The sequence below is a fragment of the Serinus canaria genome, chromosome 1, assembly GCF_022539315.1.
Source record: "Serinus canaria isolate serCan28SL12 chromosome 1, serCan2020, whole genome shotgun sequence".
Taxonomy (NCBI): Eukaryota; Metazoa; Chordata; class Aves; order Passeriformes; family Fringillidae; genus Serinus; species Serinus canaria.
The window spans coordinates 110,940,653-110,964,687 of record NC_066313.1 but is presented as its reverse complement, the minus strand read 5'-3'; the positions used below and the strand labels follow the sequence as shown (position 1 = coordinate 110,964,687).

Below are 24,035 nucleotides of genomic sequence, written 5' to 3'. Positions count from 1 at the left end.
TTTTTAATTGCCTGTTCTTAACACAACCTGGGAAAAATTCAGATAAGGGCTATAGAAAAAAATATATTTCTAACAGTTTTCCAAGCAGTCAGGTAGATTCCCAAGCAAGGAGTTAAGGCAAGAGGTAGCATTTACTGTGGGCTGGAAGGTTATTTAGTGAAAGGTAGCCTGCATCTTGCTCACAGCTGGTTCCACACAACTTCTGATTAGATAAGTGAGCTACAGATCTCTATCTCTGTTCTCTGCAAGCTGCAGGAAACCAGGAAGTGAACTGGGAAAGCCATATAGAGACCTTAAGGACATGAGTGAAAAGGAAGAGACAGCCCAGGCTTGTGGTGTGTGTTATGAAGTAAGAGCATATGCAAGTTGGTTACCTGTGTATTGGCTGTCTCATGCTGAAAATTATAAATATAAATATAAATTATATATATACTACCTAGAGTGGGGTGTGTGTTTGCACTCCAGTTTTAGGTAGAAAACATGGCATCATCTAAAAATGGAGCTGGAAGGACTCTGAGAGATCACCTGAGTCTATCTTTCTTCTTTAAACCAGGTTCATCTGTGTCTGCACAATTTCAAACAGATGTTTCCCCAACCTGATTTTGAAGACTTACAATAAAAGGAGATTTTGCAACTCCCTAGGCTGCACAATCTATTCCACTGCTTGACTAATCTCATGATTAGAAATAAGGAGTTTTTTAATCTATCTTGAGTTTTCTGCTGCAGTTTCAACCCATAGCTTCTTTTCTAGTCCATTAGGAACATGAAGAATAGATTATTACCTTGATCTTTGCACCAGTCTTTAATCTACATGAAGTTTTATCGTTCCTTTCCCCACCACTACCGTTATCTTTCTACAACTAAATAACTCTGGTGCTTTCAACATTGTCCAGAAATCCCATTTTCTCTATCAGTTTCTCTAATAATATCTTCTGTTATCCTTCAGACTGTCTAAAGATGGTCCATAGCTTTCTCACTGTTTCCAAACCTGCACTCAACAATTCCAGGGATTCTCATTTGGCTTTTCAGGACAGGGTTATAAAGGCTGTTGATGTTCATCATGGGAGGCACAATAACCTCAAAATCCTCTTCTGAAGAATCAACAGAATTGCTCTCTACACAGTACTTTTGCAGTTGGTTATTCAGGGTACCCATTTTCTTGCTAAATTTTGTCCAATTTTTTCCAGACCAATTTCCCAGTTCATCAAGACCTTCCCAAATTGTGCTTCTGTCTCCTGTGTACATGCAACCCCTCCCAGGCTGGTATTCCCTGCTAATTTAATAGGCAGCCTCTCTCTTTCATTAGCCAGGTCAGTAATGGAGCCACTGAACAGAGAGGGCTCAGGAGACACACTGGGGCTGCTCCCTCCTGCCCACAACAAGGAGGCACTGGATTTTTCTGTAGGCTCCCACAGAACAGCACTGAGTTTGTTCTATCTGGCCTGAGTTAAACCAGTGAAATGGTGTTTGCATAGCTGGGTCTCTCCCAACAAACATCCCTCCTCTGGGCTCAGCTCCACTGCTAGACAGGAGAGAGCCAGGCAGTGAGTGAAGCACTCCATCCCAATGATCCACTCTGATTTTTAACTCAGTCTTGTGGTGCTCTAAATAGCTCTTTTCAAAACAATTCAGCTTTGGAGGGGGTCATGATAAGCAGTGCAGGCTGACATCAGCCACCATCACATCCTGCTGGGGCCAGGTGCTGCTCCTTGGGCCCTGTTGAATCGCTGCTACAGATGAGACCTAGAACAGGCACTGAGTGAGCCTCATTAATAATTAAAGTCAGTCTTCAATTCTACGTACAATGATCTCCATCTTTTTGTACAGCTCCAACACAGGATTGTCTGCCTTGCCTTCCTTGGGCATTGCTTCTCCTGGAAACCACAGAGTCATCAAGGCTGGAGGAGAACAAGTCCCAGCATCACCCAGCCTCACCAGCATCACCCCAAACCCTGTCCCCAAGGGCCATATCCAGGCTCCTCCTGAACATTCCCACAGACAGTGACTCCAAACCTCCCTGGGCAGCTCATCCCAAGGCCTGACCACTCTGCATGGAAATTTCCATTTCCAATATCCAACCTGAACCTCCTCAGGTGCAACTTTAGGCCATTTCTGCTCATCCTTTTACTTTGGACATGGCAGAAGAGACCAGCCCTTGCTAAAACCTCCTTTCAGGGAGCTGTAGAGAACAATGAGGTCCCTACTGAACCTTCTTTTCTCCAGACTGAAGAACCCCAGTTCCCTCAGCTCCTGTTCCTAAGACTTGTTTTCCAGACCCTTCCCAGGACACACTCAAACACTTCAAGGTCCTTTTGCAATGTGAGAGGCCCCAAAACTCAGCACAGAACTCCAGGGACAAAGAGTATTGAGATATTTTATTCTAAAAATCACGTTTTAGAGTTCCCTGGACACACAAATTATCCAGTACTGGGGCTACACTAAGATGTTTCTACCTGGAAGTGAAGTGGGGTAAAAAAAAAATAAAATAATACACGTCTTTATTTATAGAGAATGGACTTCAAGTTCTGCATCCCTGAGAAGAACAGACAGAGCACTGCTGAGACCTCTCAGTGAACTCCCTAAAGATGTGAAAGTCTGCCTGAGGTCACAAATTGTACTTTTCTTGAGGACTGCTGGCTTTTGCCTTCCTTTCACAGATGGACAGACTCTCAAAGCTCCAAATAACCACTGATCCTGGACCATGGTCTCCAGTAGGGCTCTTGGCTGCCACTTTGCTGTAACAATGGTTTCTGTTCAGGTGCTGGCTCTTATTTTAAAAGGTGACATCTGTTTTTCACTCAGCATTATTGAAGGTAACTGCTGGAAACAGAAGCTGTGCACAGAAATGAATGCAGCTGCCATATAACATTGTAATTTTTCTTTCACCTTAATTGTGGAATTAAAATGTTAGAAAGTTTCAGATGAAAATTTTGGGAAGAACAGAGGCAGCTCCCTGCCTTCCCACTGGCAGGAAAATCCTGCCAACCCAAAGAACCCCAGGATCCCTGAGATTGGAAAAGCCTTCCCAGCCCATGGAGTCCCAGCTGTGCCCCATGGCCACCTTGTGCCCAGCCCAGAGCACTCAGTGCCACCTCCAGGGGACACCTGCAGGGGATGGGCACTGCAGAGCTCCCTGGGCAGCCCCTGCCAAGGCCTGAGCCCCCTTTCCATGGACAAATTCCTGCTGCTGGCCAAGCTGAGCCTGCCCTGGTGCACTTTGAGGCCATTTCCTCCTGTCCTCAGAGCAGAGCCTGACCCTCACCCAGCTCCTCTGTCCTGCCAGGGAGTTGTGGAGAGCCAGAAAGTCCCTCCTGAGCCTCCTTTTCTCCAGGACAAACACCTGGAGCTCCCTCTGCTCCTCCTGAATTCTCATTTCCAGGTATTACAGCTGGAAGAAAACCCCACTGTCTGGACTTCCAGGTATCTCACTTATGGTCCATCACCTGCCTGTCCCTTTGGAGCACCTCCTGGAGAGTCCCTGAGCCTCCTGAGGAGGAAAGCAGCCTGTGGTGTCATGGGCTGGTGACCACAGGAAGGTCAGGACACCAAGGACTGATTGTCAAGAGTGTATTGATATCCCTGGGTGTGAGACGGGGTAGTGAGACAAGAAGGGAGGTTTATGAAAAAATCAATATCAAATTTGTTTTGGTAGGGCTTTACAAGGAGACCTTTTAAAAATCATATAAACCAGCACATCTTCAGAATCAATTTATACTCTGTCACATCCCTCCTGAGGTCTGCTCTCTGACAAAAATAAGATAGGTAAAAAATGTAAAGTTGACAAAGCAATTAAAATAATGAATGTACTGTGTTTGGGAGCTGGCACCAAAGATGTGAAACAACGACAAAAAGGCTAAAAATAGAACATGTGGTGTATTAAACAGACACATTTTAAATACTGTCCAATATAAGGTTTTAAAATAACCCCCAAATTATGCACTATTTCTACGCTAAATAAAGCACAGAGGAATTAATAAGCATAAATATCTTCAAGCTGTAAAAAGTGCTATATAGATACAGTGATAAATACAGCTTGTAAAACACAAATCAATGAACATATATTTACAATTCAACCTTACAGAATCAGCAGACTCTAAATAAACTTCTGTTCAACATTACTTTATCTACTTAGCCAACTTCTGCCAGCTACTTCTCCTTTTTCCAAGAAACTTTCAGCATCCTTTTTATCACTGAAAGATCTACAGGATTTAACAACAAATAATTTCTGCCTTATAATTGCATCAACTCTATTTTCCAAAGTTTTCTTTTATCCAAGTCTTTAATCTGGAGAGGAAATGAGGATCAAAAAGTGTGATGCAAACCCAAAATTAGAATTTAGACACATCCTATGCAAAATCAAGACAAAACTTGTGTCTGCCTGAAAGAACTGAGTAGAAAACACCTGGATGATGGGAATTTATGACAGCTAATAGTGTTAAGATCTAGGTTAAATAATTGTATATACTTCCTCATTTAGTTTATGTTGCAGATCAGCTGGTTTAAGATAAGCATGTATACTTTCTCTAGACTAAACAAAGAGAAGGGAAACTTTCAGAAGGAGATTTATCCAGTTTATCACAGACATCTAGCTTCTTTCCTTAATGAAAGGAAATCCTTGATGACCCCAGAATAAGTATTTGTGACTCCATTCAAGGTGACTGAAGTCAGACTAATTAAATTCCACTTAGAGTCTGTGAATTACAGACCAAGAGCAGCAATTACTCTCTTCTTCCACACAGCAACCCCAGAGACTCCTGTGTATTCTGGTTAAATCACATAATTTATTTTCCCTTAGTGGGTTTAAATAAAAGCAAAAGAACAAAACAAATACAGAAGTTTACCAGGCTTAAGAGTATGTTTCTCACAGTAAAATAAGCAAATCAAAAGGATCAGTATTTGTCTGCCTCAGATGTTGGTCAGTTTCCAATATTGATCATGTTTTCACGTAAATTGACTTGGAGTTTGGCCAAATATAAGATCATTTCCCTCTTGTCCATCACTGCTTTGCACCTCTTCATCTACCACCCATTCCAAATCCAACTGTTTCACAGAAATATTTCCAGGCCAACATGAATCTCTGAAGAGCTTTCAGCTTTTGGATCTTTCTACACCCTTTGGAGAAGTCCAGAAATGTAGATCACAGTTTTCAAAGACTCCATCCAACCTGGGCTTGACTGTAGGGTTTGCACTATGAGGTAATTCCTAATCATTGCCCCTATTTCAGCACTGGGGTCTGCTTTGTGCTCTGGTTCCTCATCCAGATAATCCAGTTTTGCATGACAGCATCATCTGGGATTTTTGCAGGAATATTCTCACTCCACTCATCTCATTCAACAGTTCTGGAATTTCTTCTCCTTCCAGTCCTCAGGCTTCTGGTCTTTTGAGCCCTCAGTCAAAGGAATTTGAAGGACAAATCATCTCTTAGCAGAATCCCACAGCTAAGCAACAGTTTTATCAACCAACATTTCAAAACCACTGTCAGGATTAAAGACCAGAGAATAAACTGGTTCTTCTTATATGAAATCTAGGGTTTTAAATATACACCTGTATGCTTTGCAAGTTTTTGTCCTATTTGCCAATCTTTGGGTCCTTGTGCTAGAAAGTGAGGTAAAGAGCTGAGAAAATACAGACCAGCAAAATCATTTGGGTGTCAATAAAGAGAATGGCATCACCCAATCAGAAATGCACATATCAAAGTCTTTTGACTTGTTGATTAGGGAAGTGTACTCATTATGGTTGTTTTTGCTGTTTGGGTTTTGCTGATCTGCTGGTGGGTCACTGACTAATAGAAGCAAACACATTAAAGAGGATTTTCCTGCTGTCTCCAGCAAAGCAGGTCATTAATTTGTGCATCACTCCATGCTTCCTCCATAGAAAGCCTGGAGATTAATGGAAAGGAGTCATGTAAGTAGAAGTGCACTATAAAAGGATAATAAATGGAGACCATTCTCCTTTCTCAGTGATTTTCCTTTTCAGGACACAGTCAGTTGGTTTTGTCATTCCTCCACTCATGTGGAACTCAGTTAAGATGTGAAATAAGGTGACCTCACTCCCAGTCTCTGATTTCCTGATAGTGAGAGCTAAAAGCAGAACTTGTTTGGGAGACTTTGCATAGAAAATGTTCAGATGACAAAGACAAACAGTCCTGCCAGTGGCCTAAAATGTCATATGAGTTTTATAGGAGACTTTTAAATTATGAGACATCTTGGTGTCAACTTAATGTGTCTCCTTTCCTCCAAGGGTTGCACATTAACTCTACCACTGTCTAGTTTCCCTTGTGGTATACAGATTTTGACCAACTCTTCCAGTTTTAAACTGCCTTATAATAATAGAATTGAAGTTGGAAGGTTCCTCTGGAGGTCACCCAGTCCAAGCCCCTTCCCAAAGCAAGTTTAATTGCATCAAGTTGCCCAGGGACATGTCAAGTGAAGATTTCCACATGTGGACATTCCACAATTTAGGCCCCAGCTTCAATATTTGACCAGGATCTCATGGTAATACTTTCCCCCAGCTGATCAGAATTTCCCATATCAAAATTCTCTGTCCTTGTGCATAGGCACTTTCTCATAATTTCTTGTATCAAGAAATCCTGATCCTTAATCTTCCTTCTCCTGCCCTCAGCACTCTCCCGCTTCTTTAGAAGAAGCTTTTCACCTGTTCTGAGATCAAAGTTTCCCAGGCTGACCAACCTGTGTGTCACAGCCACCTTTTCCTGACACTTTCTGACATCTAAATTTTATTTAATCTAATGCCATTGATTCTTCTTTAAGCATTGTACTGACCTGAACACAACCAGAGGTCGGTGGTTGTTTTTAGGGAGGTTTTTAGTCTTTTTTCTTCAGAAAACCCCCAAATCTCCTTTTCTGTTGCACTTGAAAAGCCCTGGCAGAGCACATGTACAGTTCAAGCAGCCTCCTGAGGAAGGAGTTAAGTTCAGCAGGAACTGAACCAGCTTAATTTCTGTGCTAGGATTCAAACTGTGCTCCCTGTAGGTGGCACCATGGGGGGAAATCCCCCTGCCAGGGTGGGACAGCAGTGACAGCACTTCCCTGAGACCTGAGCAGGAGGAGAGCCATGAGCATCCTGCCAGTACAATGGGATTACCTCTCTTAGAAGCAATCTGGCCACCATGGGACCAGTACAAGTGGTCTTGAGAAGCCAGATCCTACCAAAAGTTGGACATGGATATGGTAGAAAGTGGGGAGAAGCAAGATTGTAGGCTATGAGTTAGCACAAAGGATAATTTTTCTAACTTAAATTCTGGCATATTCTATTTCTTATATTTGAAGAATGGAGGATCCATGAAGTCTCATATTTCTGTATTTTTCCCCTACATTTTCAGAATAGAAAAGAGAAAGTTTTGCCTAATTATGCCTGTAGAATACTACAGACACAACAATTAAACAGTGTGAAACTGGATCCTTGCTTGCCCTTTATCTTGGCCAGAGAACAGACTGCAGTGGAGAACCTTTTCCCTTTTTCACACATTAATCATATTTGTGGTTTGAAGGATCCCAGGCAAATCCTGTCCTTAGGGCTCAAAATATTTAAAGAGGAAATGCTTTTTGTTCTATACAGAGGCAGCAGAAGTTTTAAAAGCTTCTGCCTTTGCAAAGCAAACTGAACAGTGCAAGAGGCAGCAAATCTTCATTTTATAATATGTCAGGGTTGTATAAGTGTTATGTTTGTAATAAAAATATGCACAATATGACCAACAGAGTTAATGATTTTTCCTGTTGGTGACTTAAACACCAAAGCAGTGTTCTTGTGTAAAGAACTGTTGTTAACCTGTCTAAAGGCTATTGCATGGACTGTTGTTACCCTGTCTAAAGTCAGCAATAAAATACAATCTGCAAAGAGTGCAGCCTCCCCATAAATTTACCTTTACCCCTGTCCTTTTCTCTTTCTATTCACTGATGCCTGAGAACTGAATTTGCCTTTCTGCTTGAATAGCAGACTTTTAGCAAAGTTATTTTGCAGCCAGGGCTGGGACTGATGGATGAAGTTTTTAGAGCTCCATACCTGCAGCTACAGCACTTGCTACTTATGGTGGCAGAGGAGATGACAAAGACACAGATCTTTTATTTATTCTCCTCCTCACCCTAATTTAGGCCTCTCCCTCTGTCAGCTACTTGTCTCTGCCAGCAGTGAATCAAACAAGAACTTCCCTGGATATATTAAGTGGATCTGCACAGCAGTGTTGGCATTTGAGCAGCTCTGCAGCAGACTTGTTTCACTGCAAAGCAGCTCTGAATAAAACAGCTTTTTTAGCTCACAATCCATTTCAGAATAAAAGATAACAAAGCATTTTTGTTAGAAATAAAGCTGAGGGAGTGTGTCCTATATTAAATATGTCCTGAGGGCTTGCATTTGTTTAAAAATGTCCAACTTGGCTTCTGGAAACTGAGCCCCTAGTGTGATCCCTGCCTCACCCAGCACACAGGGCTGGTACAGAAGATCTTTGCAAGCTCCTGCTGATCTGCAGAGCACTGGAACAGGGACTCATAGATAGATGTTGAACATATTTATACATATATCTGTGGGTGCATATATATATATATTTCTGTGTACACACAGCTGCATGAAAGTAACAGCAGGATCGTGGAATCACAGAATGATTTGGGCTGGAAGGGACATGAAAGATCATCTGTCCTGGGGGCAGGGACACCTTTCAGAACTATCTATGTACACATCAGCAATTAATAAAAAGCACAAACACCTGCATGTGCTTCTACCTGGGGCTAAGGTATGGTTCCATGATGGTTCATATACACCCCTGCATAATGAACACCACAAAAATACAGCAGTAAGGTTCTGTTCAGGCCAAGAACAGCAAAAAAAAAAGCAACTGCTCTTGTCATTGTCCATCTCTGAGGTGCTCCAAAAGGTAACCACAAAATGGGAAGTTTTGTCTGAGAGAGACTCACATGGTAGAGAATATTTTTAGCTGAGGATGTTTATTTTCTTGGGGATGTAAATAGAGGAAAAAACGTTGCTAGCAAAGCCCCAGGAAGCAGCACTGCAGCTTGGTGCATGGAAAGGATGTGGAGAAGGCAGCAGCACCATCTGGTGTTCTGTCCAAGCCCCCAGAGAAGTTCCTGATTCCCACTCAGAGCTGTCCTCTAAACCCTGACCTCTTTAACCCACTGAGTGCCAGAGAAAAGTATGAACTGTGATGGAAAATCTCCAGCTACTTTACATTTAAAGGTGTGCTAAAGATGGCTTGGTTTGCTGCAATTATGAAATTATTGGATTTAGGAGACAGTAATCCCAAAACACAAATCAGAGAATCACACAATGGTTTGGGTTGGAAAGGATCTAAAAGACCCCCTTGTTCCAACAGAATCTTACTGCTGTATTTTTTTTTTGGGGACAGGGAAATTTCCACACGCCTCAAGCACTTTTGGAAATTTTTGGAACAATATTTTCCTTGCCTATCAAACCAAGATTGCATTTTTTACCTTTGGTGGGAAGTCCTGCTTAAATCTGAAATCCAAACCTTGGATATAACCTAAATCCAAACCTCAGATATAAAATAAATAAGTATTCTTTTCAATCCACATGAAAATCAATATTCATGGGTATTTAAAGAGCAATTGGCCCTTGTGCTTAAAGATTGCTGAATTTCTTTGTGATTCAGACAGGAAGAAAGATAACCTGATACTCCATTCAAACTCCCTCCTGTCACTTTCTCAGCAAGTAAAAGCACATAGAGCTAGATTGGGTAAATATTCCAGGCATAAATAAGCCTATTCACAAGCAAATATGTTTGTTTGTAAGTCATTATGTTCCTTCACACATGAATACTCAAGGCAAAAAGGCAGGAACTTCGATGGAAGCAGGGTAAATGAATACATGCCTCCAGCTGCAACAGGGCTCCTGCAGCTGGTCCTGGAAAATGGAACTTCTTACATTCTAAACTAACCAAACCTTGTGAAAATACTTCATTTCAGCTGTATATTTTGAAATTATTTGTGAGCTAATGCTCTGCAATAGGTTTTAAACAGAAATTTGATAGGCTGGATAAACCCAACTCCACTCTCACTTCTCTCTGTAGCTCCAGGATCCCCCTTTGACCCTGCTCAGGGAGAAAAGGGCAGGAGAGGAAGCAGCAGGGAGAAGATCAAGGACTGGTATCAGCAAATGCAGTGTGTCAGGCCTGCAGAGAGGGGCTGTGGCACTTACTGTGGGGTAGGGGTGGGAGCAGAACACGGTGTATTTCCGGATGATGCCGTTCAGCTTCAGGGGAGGCAGCCAGGACACAAAAACCGTGGAGGCCGAGGCAGCAGCTGCCTTAACTCCAGCAGGAGGACCTGGAACTGAAGAAGCAAAGTGTGTTAGAGTGGCCCAAGGCAGATATTCCATCATCCCAGTGTAAGAGAGGAGTTAAGAAGAAAAGGGGAGTGTGCTGCTTTGGTGGCTGTGCCCCCATGGGCTGAGATGGACACTCTGTGCTGGGGACATTCCACGCTGCCCATGCCAGGGAGAAGGTCTGGGGGGTGTGACCCCATCCTTAAGAGGGGAGAAACTCTTCTTCAGAGGGCCCCAAAGCAGAACCTGCTTCTGATGGTTAAACTTTTGTGAAATATCCCCTCCAGCCTGTATAAAATCATACAATGAACCCAAGAATGGTTTGGGTTGGAAGGGAACTTAAATATCTGCCAAACCCCTGCCATGGGCAGAGACACCTTCCACTAGACCAGGTTCCTCAGAGCTCCATCCATCCTGGCCTTGGACTCTTCCAGGGATGGGACATCCACTGAAAAACCTGTGTCAAGGCCTCAGCACCCTCACAGTAAAGAACTTCTTCCCTAGATCCAACCTAAATTTCCCCTTTCAGTTTGAATCCAAATGCACACGTGAAATATCTTGTCCGTGGTCACAGAAATTGCCAAACAACACTTTATAATAAATGGCCAGCTTTGAACACACAACCCATGCCAAAGTGTTATAAATAATGCAGATGTGGACAGTTTAATGGGCATCCAGAGCAGAGCTGTGAATTTAATGAAGTGGAGAGTAAATGAGCAGTTTGCACTGCCTGATGTGACCCATGGCCAGCAAGTGCCACGATGTGTGAGCAGACATCTCCCCTCACAGAGTCCTTGTCCCCTGCCCTGCCCTCAGCAGCTCAGATGTCTCTGGCACTGCAGAATATCTGTTTCTCTAATTACAGCAGTTATCTACATAATACACAGAGAAATAGTTAAACCCTCCAGACCTTGTGTCTAAAACCAGTGGAAAAAGCTTCAGTTTGGAAATGTTAAAATCTGGCTATGTAATCTTTACTACATCCCCTTGCAGTCCTGCATTTTGGGAAAGGTTTTGATTTCATGAGCATATGCTGTTTTTTCAAACACACATTACACTGTACAGTGCTCTCCACCTTTGGAAACACTCTTTTACTAATGTGCAAAATTACTAGATTTATTTTCCTGCATGCTGGAATATCACATTACACACAAGCTTGCACTCAAACAAAACAAGGGCTACATTTAATATCAGAATAAATGGGTTTAAAATTTCCTGAAAAATAACAACTTGTGTCAAAATATTTGAAAATATGTTTTAAAAACTGTGAAAATAAATAATTTGAAAGATGTTTCAGCACTGTGTGAGGTCAATATTTATGTCAAATTATTAAAATAGATATGTTGCATCAATAATTGCTACATAGGTTATTAAAGTCAAAATGACAACAATTTTCTGGACTTTGTTCACTACAGAACTGCTGCTTTGGGAGGAATCTAATATTTTTGTCTGCTTTCAAGTAAAACTACCAAAATGTTAAAATTTCTAGTGCAATTACCATTGCAATGCTTGACCAGCTTTCTTTACTTTCACAGAAAACAGTTATTGCACAGTAGAGGTACAAAATCCCTTGTCCTGATCTTTGTAGGTAAATTCTGAGTCTTTTTTCTACCTCAATGAAGCCAGCAGATTTTATGCTGCTACAGAAATTTGCCCTTAAAGAGAAGTCAGCCAGCCTGAGATCTAAATTTGCTCATTTTTTGTATAAAAACAATGTGAGGAGACCCCCCAATTTTATATCTGCATAGGTGGTCCTGGAAAGATGTGAGAAAACTGACAGGCACCACTCAGTGCAACTTCTGTGGATGTGCATTTTCTATTTATGGTGTGCAGAGAGAGCTAATTATGCATCAAGTGAGAACGTCATGATGATAATTGCATGCAAACCCAGCCCCTCACTGCAAAGGGGCTAATTCAGTTAGCAGCTCTATCCAATGCAGAGTAAATATTGATGCTTGACAGCATCCAACTTGTTATTTATACCCAGCTCATTAGAAATGCTATTTGCTCCTGCTGCTGAGGAGTGCAAGCTGGCTCTCCAGGGTAATTACCTAACCCACAGGAGGATTCCTTTATGGATAGCAATGTTTTCTGGAAATCACTACAAATAGATGGATGAGGTTAATGCAATTTATTGTTAAATTAGGGTGTGATCTATAGGGACAGGCTTTGATGGTAATTGGTCATGGCTGTCGAGTGTTGAGGGATTAACTCAGAATTCATCTGGCATTTTCCAGTCATTGGGCCTATGTGGGAAACTTTCCTTGTCATTGCTGTGTTGTTCTCTGGTGTGAGACCAGCAGAAAGAGAGGCCAGAAAGAAACTCAGGAAGACAGTTAGTAAAACTTTCAACCCAAGGACCCCTCCACCTCACTGGAGTCAGGCAGCAGTTTTTGCAGCATTGCCAAAATTATTCTGAATACTCATTTATTAGTTCTCTTTTTGCTGCACTGCTGGGTTGTGCACATGAAAGCTGTGTGCCATTCCACTGTGTGTGTGGAAGTGTTTACATTTCCTTGGAAGGAATCCTGCAGAGTCTCATCTGGTGCTCCACGGACCCCACTGTCCTTTGTCCAGAGGTAAAGTCATTGGTCAAACCCATCCCCTGGATCTCATAACAGCTATCTCAGCATCAACTGAAGCATTCCGTACTAAACTGGGTTCCTTGGGCATCAGGGGAAGTTGTGGTTGGCTGTGGCATTCATATTCCCTGAACAGGATTCCTTTGCCCAGGGTTTTTCTCCTGGGAAGCTGAAAGGCCTCAGAGAAAAAGAAAACAATTCTGGTCTCATTTGCTTCTCCTGTGCTGTGCCCATGTGGAATGTGTTTGGAGATTGTTCACCCACAGGTGATTGTTCCATTGCATTCTGCTGGGAGTTATTTTCACTCTTTGGCCAGCCAGGGCCAGGCTGGGTCAGGACTCTGGAGAGAGTCACCAGTTTTCATTATCTTTTTAGCATTCAGTATCTTTATTCTTTAGTATAGTATAGTATTTTTTAGTACAATATAGTATTATAAAGTTATACATTAGCCTTCTGAGAACATGGAGTCAGATGCATCCTTCTCTCCCCTCATCAGTGGACCTGCATTTTCAATAGTTGGGCAATGTGGTGCCTGCCTGATCTTGGAGAGGAAAATCCTGAGCCTTGCCAAGCCAACTAAAGGTATTTTCCTTCAATGCCACTGCATCCCCAGCCTTTCAGGCTTCAGTCATTACAAGCCAGCAGTATCAGGAGACCTGAGCTGCCTTATTGAATTCTCCCTGGACCTTTATTTAGCACACGCACTCCCACAGCTCCCAAAAATACAAACTGAATTTGCACAATGCCATAGATGCTTTTTTCCCCCTATAGTCACCGGGGGTAAAACTATGGTGAGAAGCTGAGGATTGCTTCTAAACAACTTTGCAGCCTTCCAGGGAGCAGATGTGGCAAATTTAAGATCAAAGATGGCCTCATTCTCCAGCTAGCAAGGCTTTGAAAAACACAGAAATAGCATCCTGCTTTCATGTGGAGGAGAACACTTTGTATTCCTGACAGTGCAAGTGAAATGCTAAAGCAGAGCAGGCAATTATCCTGATACAACAGGGCTGGGAACCAGCATTTAGATGTGCCAGATAATGGGGAGGAGCTCCAGGAACTTTCTCATTCTCCTTTTCATAAGCAGAGAAATTATCACCATTTTTCTTACAGTACTGAGCAGCAGGGAGGCAAATGCACAGACTGTGGTGCATTTAAGAGTGATATGGTAAATAAATCAGAAATCTGAGCCTTGTTCTGTATCAGGATTTTAATTCTGCACAACACAGGACTATTCCATTGCTGGCTGCACTTAGTAAAACCAAAATAACTCCTGACTGCTGCCTGTTTGTTCATGTAGCTATTCCACCTAGAGTGCAGATCTATGCCAGCCAAAACACATCCACACGGGAATTTGCTCTGAACTGGCCTCATATTAAGCACACCACTTCTATCAAGTCCTGCCAGTTTCCCAAGGGGAACATTTACTATTCTGTGCCTTTTGCTTCTTAGTCAAAAAGATTGGAGATCTTTACAACTAGAAAAAAAAGTGCATTAAGGGGTCATCAAGGGCAATTTTTCATCCCAGAGCCCAGTCACCCTCATCAGCTGAACAAACCCAAGCAGAGCTCTGCTCCAAGGAGTACTGAACATACACCTGGCTGGATTTCTGCTTAATCATTTTAGAATAAATGTAAAGCTTGACAGATGCTGTCTGTGCCTCTCATGCCAATGGTGAGGAAACTTGGTGTCCAGGGAGAGGAAGGAGAGGAGGAAAATCTCTTTGGATTCAGGCAGAGTGGGGATGGCAGAGGGATTTGGTTCTATTTTCCCTTCCTTCCTGCTGCAGCTTTTGCCTGGCTCTGAATGCCAGAGAGCTGAAGCACAGCACTGCTGCTAAAATCCTCCTGTGTCACAGCCAGCCCTGATGCCACCTCTGACTGACACCAGACCAAATTCCCAGCTGCAGGAAGCTTTCCTGGGATAGGGGCTCTGGGGTCTGTGTCCCCCCATGGTCTGTTCAAGGTCAGGGCACTGCTGCCAGCCAAGGAGCTGTGTCATGTTCCAAGCTTGTTCAGGCAGCAAATTCCTTGTTTCAACTGTAGTTTGCTCATGTTGCATTTGCAGCACAGGAGCAGAGAGGGAATTTGTGACACACACTCCCTCTTGCTGCAAAACAGAGAAGCCTTTCAAACTGCATTTTGATCACAGCAGGGAAAAGAATTGGAAGAACTGCTTTAATTTTTAATGGTTTATTAAATTTATTCTCCAGGTGAAGAGGATGAGCAGCTTATTAGAAACTGTAAAGTGGAAAAGGTAAGGGACAAAACCAGAATGAATTTTTAAAAATTGGACATTTCTTGGCTTATTTTTTTCTACCAGGAGGAACTCCAAAAAGAGTAGCATTTTTTTCTGAAGTCAGCTCTTAGGAAAGGGGGGAGAAAAAAAACCATAAATAAACAGATAAAATAAAATGCATAAATATGATCACTTTGAAAGGAAAGCTCATTTCTTGAAAGCTCATTTCCTATTACTTGCTTGAGTTGTTCCCATTTCCTTTGCTGATCAGCAGCAGTGTCTGACCTCTGGTGTCTAAAATCAGTATCAAACATTACAAGAAATCAAAGTATCAAGGCATTCCATCCAGGATTCACTTGCTGGGTTACCCTTAAAGATTTCAAGCCTGCTGAAGAAATTTTGGGTTAATTCTTTAGCTGAACACCAACAGAGAAGTCACAGGAGGCCCCGACTGGGTTTTCTAGCAGCAGTGGAAAATGCTGCACCATTGATTTTACAATGAAAAGTTTTCTCTCATGTAAAAAAAATGAAAAAAAAGGGAATGGAATTAATGATCAGATATGGCCTCATAGCAATAATGATGTGGCGGGCTTGGCAGCCACTTAAAAATATCCCAGATTTCCAGATTTTATTAGAGGGTGGAATATCTTATGTCATAATTTTAGCCACAGAAAGTCTGGGAGCAGAGATAGAAGGTTTCCAGTCTAAGCTCTTTTAGGATTCCAATTAATTTATTTCACATGCCAAGGAAATGCTTGGCAGAATCTTTTAAGTGCACTGGAATTAGTCCTACTGAAAAATCCTCTACAGAACTTTTCCTTAGAAAATGACAGTAGAAATTCCCTTCTCCTGAGGAATGAGGCACCTGTTTGGTGCAGAGTTTGCCAGTGTGAATGCTCTTTTCCTCTTTAACTTCCACACCCTCCAGGATGTTTAGATCCAGGATTTTGGGTTTGGCTTATGCTGAACTGCAGGTCTCTATATTCCACTCAAAACCTTTCCTGCCCTTAGTAAAAAGTTGCGAAGCTGAAGCTGAATATGAAATCATTGTATTTTCTGGAACACCTTTCCATTCAGTTTCCTGGACAAAAGATTTAATGAATGGAACCAGTGTGAGACATCAGAAAATTTCTGGAAAGTTTCATCAGGCTGTCCCAGGGTGAGTTATTGCTGAGCTGCCAGGAGGATTAAAGGTGAGAGAGGAGCCTTGGCACAGCTGCCAACCGCAGTCTGAGCAATGTGCTCCCCTCTTCAGGGCCTGTCTGATCCAGGGATGGAGACCAAAAGAGCCACCACCAAGAACTGGGATGACCAAATAAGGCTGGGCTAGGGGAAGAAACAAAGACAAACATGATGAAGGAGATGATGGAGGATATGGAGGAGAAGGAGAACAAGGAGAAGAAATGTTTGAGGCTTCTGACATGAACCAGATATCCCAGCCTGTGCCCAGGTTCCTGGAGCAGTGTAGGACATTACTCCTGGCTCCTGATGGATTAAATCCCACTCCCAAGGCTCAGGGCTCAGGTTCAGAGAGAATTCAGGTTTGCTGTGCTGGGTTCTACTTGACAAAAAGTAACTTGAAAATGCAGCATGTGTTTTGCAGTTCTCTTACATTTTAAAAGTTACATTTTAGATTTTTTTTCATTAAAATAAATCCATCTACTTCCAAGCACTAGGTGTCCCAAGAGCATCTGAGTCAGGACCTGGGTGCTCCAAAGTAACTGTTAAAGGACTTTAGGCTGATATCAGAATGTTCAGTGTTTGAGACCCACAAGTCTAGAGCTGAGCAATTTTCATTTACTGCATCCCCTGGATACAGCTACAGCTGGAGCCAGGTGACCTTACAATGTATGGAAATTTTAGTATGAGTCCCTTCATATTTAATTGGAAAAAAATGAATAACTTTATTCACATAATTTTTATTGCAACAAAAAGCACAGAATTCATCAAGTCTGTTAATTTACTGAAGCTGCTCTCTTGTCACTTTTGTAAATCTCATTACAAATAAAAAATCTGGCATGTATATTCATATATTCACGAGTGACCAATAAAGTGGATGAACAAGAAAGGAAAATCCATTGACTAATTTCCTTGAAAACATATTGTATAACTCACAGGAGAATTTACAAATTCAACATTATTCACGTAACCTCATTCAGAGGACTGTGGGCATTTTTATCTGTGTCATAAAAAGTCTTGATCCAGTTTTTCAAAAGCATTTAGGGGATCAAAAAAAGCATTTGTACATAGTATTTTCAAAGCATTAAAAAAGGTTAGGGACAAAACCTCCCCTGAATTTGGAATTTTAGTGCTCCAGAAATAGATCAGTGCATGGCATCCTACTGAGGCAACCTGAAGTGATTATAATGGTTACAGTTACAATAAAGTGATTATGGAATCTCACGTGTCTGTGTCTGTGTCTGATGAAAAGTTTCTTAAACTTTCAGCATTAGAAATTGCTTTTCCATGCTTTGGTCTAAGAACAAAGGGAAGCCATTTTTGTTCTTTATTTTGCTTTGGAGGGAAGAGGTATTTGTGGGATTTATATATATATGTGTGTGTGTGTGTGTATAGATATATGTATATACATACATACATACATATACATATATATTCATACATACATGCATATATATGTATGTATACTGAAAAAAAATATTTATAGTGTGATCTAAGTAATATAAGATAGTTCCAGAACAGTCTCTCCTCCTTTTCCCATTTTCATAGAATATCAGAGTGGTTTGGGTTGGAAGGGACCTCAAAGCTCATCCAGTGCCACCCCTGCCACGGCAGGGACACCTCCCACTGTCCCAGGTTGCTCCAAGCCCCAGTGTCCAAGCTGGCCTTGGGCACTGCCAGGGATCCAGGGGCAGCCCCAGCTGCTCTGGGCACCCTGTGCCAGGGCCTGCCCACCCTCACAGGGAACAATTCCTCATTTCCAAGATCCCATCTAATCCTACTCTCTGTTAGTTTGAAGCCATTCCCCCTTGTCCTGTCCCTCCAGGCCCTTGTGAATATTCTGTTTCCATCTTTCTTAGCTCCTCCAGGCCCTGTAAGGCCACCCTGAGCTCAGCCCAAAGCTTCTCCTGTGCAGGTGAGCAATGCCAGCTGTGCCAGCCTTTCCTGCCAGCAGAGCTGCTCCAGCCCTCTGCCCATCCTGGAGCCTCCTCTGGGCTCTCTGCAGCAGCTCCAGCTCCTCCAGGGCTGGGACACCCCAGGGCTGAGTTTTCAATCTCTGCATGCCTGAGACATGTTTTTCCATAAAATATTTGCCTGAGACAAGCAAACATTTCCTGGAAGTGGGAATGGAAGATGCTTTCACTCCTTACCATCCTCCTTAGTGCGGGTGAAAATCTGCTCACTCCTCACTCCATCCCCAGCTCGGGTGAAAGCCAACACCTGGATGCTGTAGTTGGTGTATTTTTCCAGGCCATCCAGCTCCAGGGATGGCTGGGTAGTAGTGACATTCTTTATCTCTCCCAGCTCTATAAAATAAAATAAAATGAAATAAAAAGGAAGTGGAGTTATTGCCAAGTTCACTCTTCCTCCAGGTGTTGATACCTGTATGGAAATCTTGGGTGTCCCAGACAAGGAACCCTTCATTATTACAGAACAGCAAGGAACTGTAATGAATTACAATTAATTCATTTATGTCCTGACCTGTTTCCACTTGAAGCAGACCCGTGTTTAATTTTCAAACTCTTTTTTTTTTTTTGTTGCAATTAAAAAAAAAATATGATGAAGAGAATTGAAGAAATTCTACAAGTAATGAGATTTTTCATAAAGAACAGATAACAAGAAGAGATTATTGTGAAACATCCCCTAAAGAAAAAAAATGAGAATGTTGGTTATCGTCATAAAGATTTTCTGGTTACGAGAAAGACCATTTCTCACAAGGAAAATGAAGAAAATGTCCCCTTTATTTTAAAATATGCAGCAAGTGCTGCTGCAAAGCACTTGATAGCAGCAATAGTGGCTAACAATAGATTTAAACACAGTAAAATCAGATTTACTTGCAGAAAGATGATGCACTTCACTTCATATTAATCTTTTTTTTTTTTTTTTTTTTTTTGCAGCAAGCTAAGAAGCACAACCCATATGGCAAAAAAAAAAAAAAAAAAGCTTTAAACATATTTAGGGCAGCAAATAAAGTTGAATAAATCAAGAAAATCCAGTTTTAAGCATGGCATGAACATCATCATTTTTCATCATGTTGTGAGACATCACATAGGAGCTTGGATGTGATAATATCCACACAGGATCTGATCCAAAACTACAGGCATCACTGTAAACATTTAATTTTATGCCCTACATGTTTACATTTCTTCTGGATGCTTCTCATACATTTTTAATCTTTATTTTTAAAGGAATTGGTTGATTTCCAAATATTTTTGAGGCTACCATTACCAGCAGAGACAATAGGCCTCTGAGTCCTGTTTCCACTCTATATTCCCATTTCCACACTAACAGAGGGCAGGATTTGCCCAGCTGCAGGTTAGAGTGAACTGTGGTTCTGCTGGATGAAAGCAAAAGAAGGGAGGCAGCTGTGAAAAATCCACAGGGCAAGTAGGAATAAAGTCATGTGCATCTCAAACCTCCTAATTTGTTTAATTTACAAGAAAGGGCCACACATGGAATTATCATCATTCAATAAATTGCAGATTAGGAAAGCATCACAATTCTCCTTTGATCCTTTCACTCAGTCTCTGCTCTGGAGCCTATTTCCCCAGGAATTCTGCTAAGAGTACAAAAACACAACAGAAAAAGCTGGCATGGAAATAACAAGCTTTTACCAGAGACATTTCTTTCTTTTGCTCTCAGCAAAAAATTTTCCTTCTTTTTACCTCAGGAGAGGAAATGCATCCTATGAAAAACTAAGTGATAGCATATCGAGGAGGCAAAGAGATAACCAACCAAATTATAGTGAAAATCAGGTTTGGGCTGGTTTGTTCTAGATCCATGTCACCATTCTTTAAAAAAACCTCAACATTCTGGACTTTGTACCTGAGGTGAAATTCACTCAGGCTGTGTTGGGTACCATGGGAGTTTTGCAAATCCATGGTGGGAGCCTTCCCTGAGGTTCCTCCAGGCAGCTTTGCTGCTCTCTTCAGCCTCTAGGAAAATCTGCTCCCTCACAGGTAGATAAAGTTTTCTCTAAACCAAAATGAAAAAGGAGTCAAATGCCTTCACACCAGAGAGAAAATGATATAAAGGCCACATACAGCTTTTTGTTTGGTAATAGGTTGGTGTTTCTCACCTCCATCCAAGAGGTTGGCCCAGTAGATAACCCTGAATCCCTGCAGGATCCCATTCAGGGTTTCCTTTGCCAGCGTTGACCAGGAAATGGAGATGGTTTCTGGGGACGTGGCAGTGGCTTGCACATTCCCTGGAGGGCAACTGGGCACTGGAATAAGAGATTCAATGAAAACAACTCAATATTCATCTTTTAGCTACCCTTTATTTTTCCCTCTATCCCACCATACCATATTTAATTACCATTACACACTTTAACAATGCAAATCCTTTATTCTTGCTGCAATCCACATGTTTCTGCAGGTGCAGCTGTTTTCCCTGGAATGACTTTTGATGTACTATTTCCTTACTTGCTGAATTTTCTTTTAATAGGCTTTTTGTTGCTTCTTTTGAAATATAATTGTGTTCTGACACTGCAATGTGTAGAACATTCTGCAAGCAAATGAAATATATTTTTTTAAAGTTTGCAGCCAAGTTTTCACCTTTGTGGGCAATTCTGATGTCCCTTTAATTTGGTGGAGGGAGAAAAAAGGAGGCACATCTTTAAAAAACATAGGGAAAAATGGTCATAATATTTTTTTGCTGATATTTAAAAAAAGTGGGAAAAAAATCAAACAAATCTAGGCATTTTCTGTTGGCCATTTAGTGTCAAACCAATACAGCAGTATTAGTAACTGGCATTGCTTTTAAAGCTTGTGGCATCTTTAATTCTAAAATGGACCCAAAACTGAGTGACAACCAAAAGAATTTCCAAGAAAAGCAAGCATGCTGGATTCTGAAGGAAAGAAAAAATCCCATTTATTATAATATAAAATATATGTCTGTGTGAGCATGCTGACTTTTGAGGTCTTGCAGTAAGCTAAGCCTAGAAACATTTAGAGTAAAAAAAAGCAATCAGTCTTTCATGAATAGCCTGCCTCAAAACCTGTGGCTCTTGAGGATTTTAGAGTGTGAGATTCCATTTTGTCCATGTAGAAGTCAGATTCCAAGCTGGCACTGGGTTCAGGACACTGATGTTGATTTACAGTAAATGAAAATCTGACTTGCATGGCCTTTAGGATTATTATTTGCTGTTATACTCCTCTAAAATACTGAACTTTTTGTTTTGGATATGGGATCATTCTCTTTTTCCACTAGAGGACTCCCTCTCGTTGTTTGAGAAGTACTTTTATGCATTTTGGAAAAAAAAAAATCTATATTGCTCCTTGGATTAGAGAGGGTGAATTTTGCCTGAAACAGCAATGATTTTTCTGTCATTGGATATCCTTGAAAAAACCCACATCTCTCTTAAGATTGACAAGACAGTGCAGTACAAGAGCTCTGGTTACACAGCAGATTCATTTGAAAACAGCAGTAATCCAACAGAAAATACAATATTGCTTCACCTTTCAGAGTTTCACTTCTCAAAACTATGATGAGATCACTCTGGAACAACGATGAGATCACAACAGTTGCAAATATGTGAACACCAGAGCTTTTGGCTTCTTAATGAAACTTTTGGTCTCAGTCAACATCATTCACAGCAGGATTTATCACATTAGTAGAGTTATTTTTATTTACCTGGTAAAATAAACTCATTCTTGCAATGAAAATCAGACAAGCTCATTGAGCAGGCACCTTTCTACCTAAAGACTGGTCTTTTATCATCCCTACTTTCATCATCACTAATCAAACAACAAATGCAACAAGATAAAAAGATCAATAAATAAGAAAATAAGAAAAAAAAAAAAGAATAAAAGAAATAAAAATAAGAATAAAATTTATAATATGTCCCATGAGAGTTGTTTGCCAAGGACCCACCGTCCTCAAGAGTTGTGGTGATGATTTCCTGAGAAGAAGGTCCAATCCCAGCCCGGTTACAGGCCTGCACCACCATGCCATACTGGGTGAATTTTTTCAGGTTATTCAGGGTATAAACCTCACTGTCCCCTGTGGTGTCGATGCTGATGATGTTGAACTGGAAATTCCCCCCCGCGCTGTACTCCCGATATCCTATCTGGTAGCCACGGATGATTCCATTCTGCAAGTGCTTCTTTGGAGCCTGAACAGAAAATGGAAAAGTTACACATGAAATGCACACATCCAAAGTCAACTTGTTTTCCCTAAAATTATTAAAAAAAAAAAAAAGTTTAACTTTTCTTTTTTTTTTTCCCCTACTGAATGCAAGTCAATTTGTAGGCAACAATTCAGAAATGCTTCCTGCACATGAAACAGCAACTTTTTTTAATATAAATTTCAGGTGTGCCTTTTTCAAATCTGTGCTGAAAGACCTTTAAATGGTTCATGCACAGAAAAATCCAATACTGAGACACTTTTGAGCTTGAATTTATGATATTTTGTTCTCTTTTCAGGTGAATCAATCCAAGCTGATTTGATAAGGATATATTTGCATTCCAGGCCACCATTCACTACTAATTGTTTTTGCCAGGAGCCCCCACCATTCACTGAACCTTTAGGAAGGAATTTATTGATCTCTGCAAGGCAGTCACAGGAGTTTATTCAGTCCCATGCATTAGGAAAATTTTGTGCTGTGCTTTGAAATAAGCTGCTGTTCATGCACTGTGTAGTGTGGAAAGATGATTAGATAATGAGTGCTGAAGGCAACAATGATTTGGAAAGCAGAGATTTGCATACTGAATAGCTGCAATGTATCTGGCATTCAGGGATATGGACAGCACAAAATGGTTGGCCATAATTATGTGCCACATTTCTCAGTGAAAGGTTCCCTGCTCCTGACTAGTGGAAATCATTTGTGTGCTCTGCAATATAAAATGTGATCTAGTGCAAAGCAGAGATTTTCTGCTCAGGGAAAAAGCCTGTCATTGACAGCAATACCCACAGAAATGATATTTAAATAGTATTGGACTAATTTCCATATGTGATAATGTTCCTGCCTTTTTATCTATACAAGGCATAATTAGTATATATATTTTAAGTACATATATTTTAGTACATATATTTTTACATTCATCTTAAGGCAGAGTTTGTAATTCAGGAGCAAAAAATCTCTTTGCAATACTCCAAACCTCTTTCAAACTCCCAACAGATGCCCTCAAGCTCATCAGTCCCACTGCCCCACAGAAAAGGTCTTTGTGATGAGTTTACCAGCAATGGGTGGGACTGGCAGAGGCAGCAACTTCTGTTGCCTCTATATCCCACTAAATCTGAGGAAGAGATTCTCAAGAAAAACACTCATTTCTGCCACAGGACCTGCCTGTCTTGGGGAGTTTATAGTGCACTGGAGATGATAAAACCAGTGTGAGATTTGCCTTTCATCCACTACCATCAAAACCACTGTTCTGCAAAAGCCAGTCCCCTCTCAAATTTAGAATGTGTGCCCCTGATTGATTGAACAATCTCTTCAGATTTTTCTTTTTCTCCCTCTTGCTTGAGAAACAGACACAGAACTTGAAGTGATGATGAAGATGATATAATTTCAATTCCCACTGTATCACTTTGATCAGATGTAGCTGATCCAATCAGCAGATTCAAATCTTGAGAACCCTGCAGGTCACACAGCAGGGATAAGGATTGTGTTTTGGGAATCTAAGAGTGTAATTGTTTCCTGTTTGAATATTTCTCTGGGTTTTTTGGTCAAAAACTCCCCAACTACTTTAGAAACATACCTGTCAATTTATTATCAGAGCCCTTTGT

The 24,035-nt window shown here is 41.2% G+C and overlaps 1 protein-coding gene across 1 annotated transcript in view; it reads right to left on the bottom strand.

Moving 5' to 3' along the window:
- Positions 1-24,035, bottom strand: part of DSCAM (DS cell adhesion molecule) — a 386,044-nt gene that overhangs the window by 67,289 nt on the left and 294,720 nt on the right. The window contains exons 15-18 of the mRNA XM_030234233.2: positions 22,182-22,422; positions 20,386-20,532; positions 18,458-18,613; positions 10,186-10,319 (exon numbers count right to left, since the gene is read on the bottom strand). Coding sequence (XP_030090093.2) covers positions 10,186-10,319; positions 18,458-18,613; positions 20,386-20,532; positions 22,182-22,422 — 678 coding nt within the window. The remainder of the gene's footprint in view (positions 1-10,185; positions 10,320-18,457; positions 18,614-20,385; positions 20,533-22,181; positions 22,423-24,035) is intronic.